At 43.7% G+C, this 5,116-nt stretch overlaps 1 protein-coding gene across 1 annotated transcript; it reads left to right on the top strand.

The window, feature by feature from the left end:
• Positions 1-934: 934 nt before the first annotated feature.
• On the top strand, positions 935-2,036 carry LOC123122853 (HMG-Y-related protein A). The gene is made up of 2 exons (XM_044543215.1): positions 935-1,124; positions 1,277-2,036. Exons 1-2 carry the CDS (start codon positions 1,074-1,076, stop codon positions 1,709-1,711), a joined length of 486 nt encoding a protein of 161 aa, XP_044399150.1. The 5' UTR covers positions 935-1,073; the 3' UTR covers positions 1,712-2,036.
• Positions 2,037-5,116: the final 3,080 nt, after the last annotated feature.

Raw genomic sequence — 5,116 nt, 5'->3', positions numbered from 1 at the left:
TTCCAGGAAAAGGCAATGTACATATGTTTTTGGATAAACATATGACTACAAGTCAGAAGTTGTTATAAACATGCAATAGAAGTTTTCATTGCATCAAGCAAACAAACTTCAAAATGTGCATGCCACTTATTTTTGGATAACCATTACTGAATTCCCCCCATTATAGTTGACCTCTTATGCAGCTTTTAGTATGATTGACGCAAGGTGGACATCACTATCACCATCGTTCCGGGCAGAAAGGAATATAAGCGGAGATACATGTGGGGTATTGTGTTGAAATAAAAGATGGAGACAAATGTGTATTGGCGAGGAGGGAGGGGTTGTGATATGTTTTATTCTTCCGTTGCAACACACGTGAACATTCGAATGTGCATGTCACTTATTTTTGAATACCCATTACTGAATTTCTTCCATTATAGTTGACCACTTATGTTCTTGCATCAGATTTTTTTATAAGGGCGCGGACAAGTGTGTATTGGTGAGGAGGGATGGGCTGTGATATGTTTACTTCTCCCGTTGCAATCCACGAGCATTTTTGCTAGTTCAAAATCAAAATCTGAATAGCTTCATGTTTACAAGTGACATGGTGGGTAGGCATTTCTAAGAAATTTCAAATGCCACGGTGTGCACTCATGGGACAAATATTGAATGCATTTTTCTTGAGTTCATATATTGAATGTTGCTAGCAAATGGCCAGCACAAGACGTGTGGATCCTTTGAACAGCTTGCCTTTCACCAAAACCAGGCGCACTTTCTATAAAAAAAAAAACAAAAAAGGCAGCTGCACACATGACCACGCATAAAGAACTCCTGGCTCGCCAGGTCACCGATCCGTGTGCTCCCATCCTCTACCGTCCGATTAGGCCAGCCAGAGCAATCTCATCCGTCCATCTTCATTATCATCGCCACCATGCGATCCATCCATCTCACTCTCGCTCACTCCTCTTCAGTTCTTATCCGGAGTATTCCGATCCAACTCTCTCCGCTCGCACGCAGCCGCCGCAGACCTCCTCTCGGGAAGAAAAATTCCCCACCTCTCCTCCCTTTCCCCTCCTCGTCCCCGCCGCTTCGCCATGGCCGACGAGCAGGTCGCCAAGCCGGCGAGCCTCCCGCCATATCCCGAGGTACTACCGGAGCCGCCGTTTCTCGCTGTGTTGTAATATTTGTTTCTGGCTTTGGTTCGACGGTGGTTGCCAAGATTTACATTTTGTTGGGCTGAGGTGGTGCCCGAGCTGGATTTCTTACGCTGATCTGTGTTTTTTTTGGACGAGTTCAGATGATACTGGCTGCCATCGCGGCGCTCAACGACAAGAACGGGTCGAACAAGTCCGCCATCTCCAAGCACATCGAGGGCAAGTACGGCGACCTCCCCAAGGAGCACGCTGCGCTGCTGACGGCGCATCTGGTGCGCATGAAGGAGTCCGGCCAGCTCCTCTTCCTCAAGAACAACTACTTCCGCACCGACGCGCCGGACGCCCCGCCCAAGCGGGGCCGCGGCCGCCCGCGCAAGCCCATTGACCCCAACGCGCCGCCCAAGCCCGCCTCGCCGCGCCCCCGCGGACGCCCGGTCAAGCCCAAGGACCCCGAGGCCGAGGCCGCCAACCCGCCTAAGAAGGCCAAGACCGCTCCCGCCCCTGCCGTCGACGGATCCGCCAAGCGCGGCCGCGGCCGTCCGCCCAAGGCGCGCCCCGCCGAGCCGGCGGCGGCCTGACTCGTCCTCCGTCCACCTGGGCGCGGCTGTCGGTTTCTCTGGATCACCCGGGTGCTGGCTGGTTAATCTTGTTCTGTAGTGCTTAATAATTGTCGGTCGCTCTCTTTAATTGTAGTGGTACTTAATTGCCGGGATCGCCGTGTCGTGATTAGGAGGGTTTAATGTGTCGTCGTCGCCATTGCTGTCGTGGTCGTAGCGCTGCCGCCGTTGTTGTAACCTAAGGTTGATTAGGATGTTGAGTGTGCTGATTGTTCAGCTAATGTGGATCTATTTGTACAATCGGTGGATGGATTAACTGTGTCGGTTAGTCATGGTGTTCATGTCCTCCTCTACCAGGTGTCTGCTCCAGTATTTTGTAGTCTACTCTACCTAGTTGTGAATTGTGATCGAGCCTGTTAAAATTCGTTGGTAATGATCACTTCCGTTTTGTCGAGGAGGCGGCTGCAGAATGGCTGTGATGGGCTGCCGAGGGGCTGGGACTGTACCCTTGATCCTCCTATGACGAACTGGTGTCTGCAACTCGCTGGCCTGGTACCTGGTGTGTTTTAAGTCAGTTTGAGGGATGGTATCTCCTTCAAGCGCCCTCTCGTCCAATCTAGTCACTGTCAGTCGAGTACCACAACACAATCTTGAGGAATAATCGCAGCAGGCAACATGCTCGTTTGACTTGCAGCTGAGGTGCATCTCAGAGGCAACCTCATTTATCTACGAAATAAGCTCTTGTCCTGCTTTATAGATAAAACACGAACCAAAATACATGGTCGAACCATATAAGCTTGGACATACAATGGCACACCGTGGGAGGTACAGACATCAGAATAACTGAGAAAAATACTAGTATCAGAATAACTGAGAAAAATACTAGTATCAGAATAACTGGGATAAAAATGAGTCATATACACTATTAGAGCGGCAGACAGGTTATCTGAAGTGGGCTGCAACAGTAGATCATTGTTTTATCTTCAAACCATTTTTTTTATATTACAAAGTAACGAGAGATAAAACCATATTTTACACCACCAAAATCAGATGAGGCATTTGCCATGTGCCCTGGGTGACAATCCCCGACGCTGAAATAAAAATATGAATGTCAAAGATATTTTCCCTATGGTACCACATTCATGAAGTGGTGTCATTGTCTTTTCTATGTCCAGAATATGAGAATAAACTTTTGTATAAAATGTCATTAACATTTTTTACAGCTGTTTCAAGCCTTGTGCTGCTCGGCATGGCCCCATAGCTTCGGCAACCAAAACCAACTATTCGACCAAGTAAGCAATATATGGAAAAATCCGTAGAAATTACTGATAATATGATGTGGTAGATCCCTTAAAACACTAAACACATGTGCAACTATTAGGATTGGAATGCCTTTTCTTGATTTATTTGTACTGTTAATTAGCATAGACGAAGGCATGCTAAAAGCAAGTATATTGTCTCCTTGGGTACATTAAATCTATCCGCAAATCATAATTATCATAGAAATATATCGGTATCATTTCAAGTTGCAACTTTGCAAACTGGAAAGAACGCTGATCAATGGAATTTGAAACATAATTATTACGATTTTTCAATAATGATTTTTTTGCAATGTCAACCACGAAAATAAATCATCGGTACATTGATATTGATATAGCTAAAGGGAAATACCCGAGAACATCTGTTAAACCAGGTATAAAACATGTATGCCACAAGATTTGTTATTACAATGTATTCAAGGCAACATATGAAAATCTATTTGGGATCAAGAGGTGAATGAGGTTAATAGTGCTAAGAGAATTACTGCAAAATTCAAAAGATTAAGGAAGGGTCCCAAAATATGGGCAGAGAATATTTCACAACTGGCCATGCTCGTCAAAAACTCTAATGATCAGATCCCACTGTTTGACACTTTGGAAGAATATAGACCTCTTTCTATTGAGGGATGGAATGGAAGAAATATCCTCAAAGATCATTTGTTCAATCTCCTCTCATATCAAAATGCCTATTGGAAGCAAAGAGCAACTATAAGATCGGTCAAATTTGGAGATGAGAACACTAATTTCTTTCAAGATAAGGCAACAAGTACAGGCACAATCAAATTCAATGCTTACAGGATGAAAACCTAAATGAGCACACAGACCATCAGACTAAAGTTGACATCCTATGGAGAGCTTTTAAAGGTAGAATGGGAACAATTGAGAATTTTTCTCTCTCCCAGATTTGTTGCCAGCTGATGTTTCTTTGTCTAAATTGGAAATTCCTTTCTCGAAAGAGGAGATTGACAGTGTTATTAAAGAGCTTCCCTCAGACAAAGCCCCTGGCCATGATGGCTTTAATGGGAACTTCATCAAAGCCTCTTGGAGCATCATTGCATATGACTTCTATACTCTCACCGGAGATTTCTATCAAGGCTCTATTAATCTTCAATCTATCAATGGGTTATTTATCACTTTGGTGCCAAAGATAGATAACCCTCAACAACCTGCAGATTTTAGGCCCATTTCATTGCTAAACTGCACAATAAAAAATATCAGAAAGTTGTTAGCAAATAGACTACAGAAGAAAATCCTCAAGTTAGTCCACACTAACCAATATGGATTTCTAAAGAATAGATACATCCAAGACTGCCTGGCATGGTCCTTTGGATATGTTCATCAATGCCAGCAATCCAAAAAGGCCATGGTGTTATTAAAGCTAGACTTTGAAAAGGCATTTGACATGATTGAACATACCACAATTCTACAAATCCTTAAGGCAAGAGGTTTTGGAGATAGATGGATTATGTGGATCAAGATGATTTTTTTTATTTAGGGGTTTCTTCTGTGCTCTTGAATGGAGTGACATGCAAACAGTTACATTGCAAAAGAGGGGTGAGACAAGGAGATCCTCTATCCCCTCTCATCTTTGTTCTTGCTGCTGATTTCTTGCAGACAATTCTGAATAAGGCAATGAGGACAAGAATCATACAAGCTCAAATTGAATCAAGCTCAAAACCTGAATTCCCTGTCATTCAATATGGAGATGACACAATCCTAATCCTGCCTGCAAGCATAATACAAGTGGAGCAAGTGAACAATCCGTTGAAATATTTTGCTATTCAAACTTGGCTAAAGATTAATTATCACAAGTCAATTACAATTCCTATCAATGTACAGGGAGAGAGTTTCATTCGGATCCTTAATTCCTGGGGATACAAGAGAGGGTCCATCCCATTTACATGCTTGGGGCTTCCTCTAAGTGCTAGCAGAATAAAGCAGAGGATTTCACACCCATTTGCCAAAAACTTAGAGAATATCGTCTGGATGTTCAACGATGCTTTCTTATGATGGCAGACTATTGTTAATCAAATCAATCTTTTATGCATTGCCAATATTCTTCATGAGCATTCTGCCACTGCCTGCCTCAATCACTAGTCGGATCAAT

Source organism: Triticum aestivum, chromosome 5D (genome assembly GCF_018294505.1).
Source record: "Triticum aestivum cultivar Chinese Spring chromosome 5D, IWGSC CS RefSeq v2.1, whole genome shotgun sequence".
NCBI lineage: Eukaryota > Viridiplantae > Streptophyta > Magnoliopsida > Poales > Poaceae > Triticum > Triticum aestivum.
Note: the sequence above shows the minus strand (reverse complement) of the source record. Positions and strands in the feature narration are given on the sequence as shown.

Bases quoted from the DNA above. Each gene is read 5' to 3' on its own strand.
- LOC123122853 (XM_044543215.1), top strand. From the start codon at position 1,074: ATGGCCGACGAGCAGGTCGCCAAGCCGGCGAGCCTCCCGCCATATCCC. The intron at 1,125-1,276 runs GTACTACCGGAG...GGACGAGTTCAG, and splicing joins GCCTCCCGCCATATCCCGAG to ATGATACTGGCTGCCATCGC.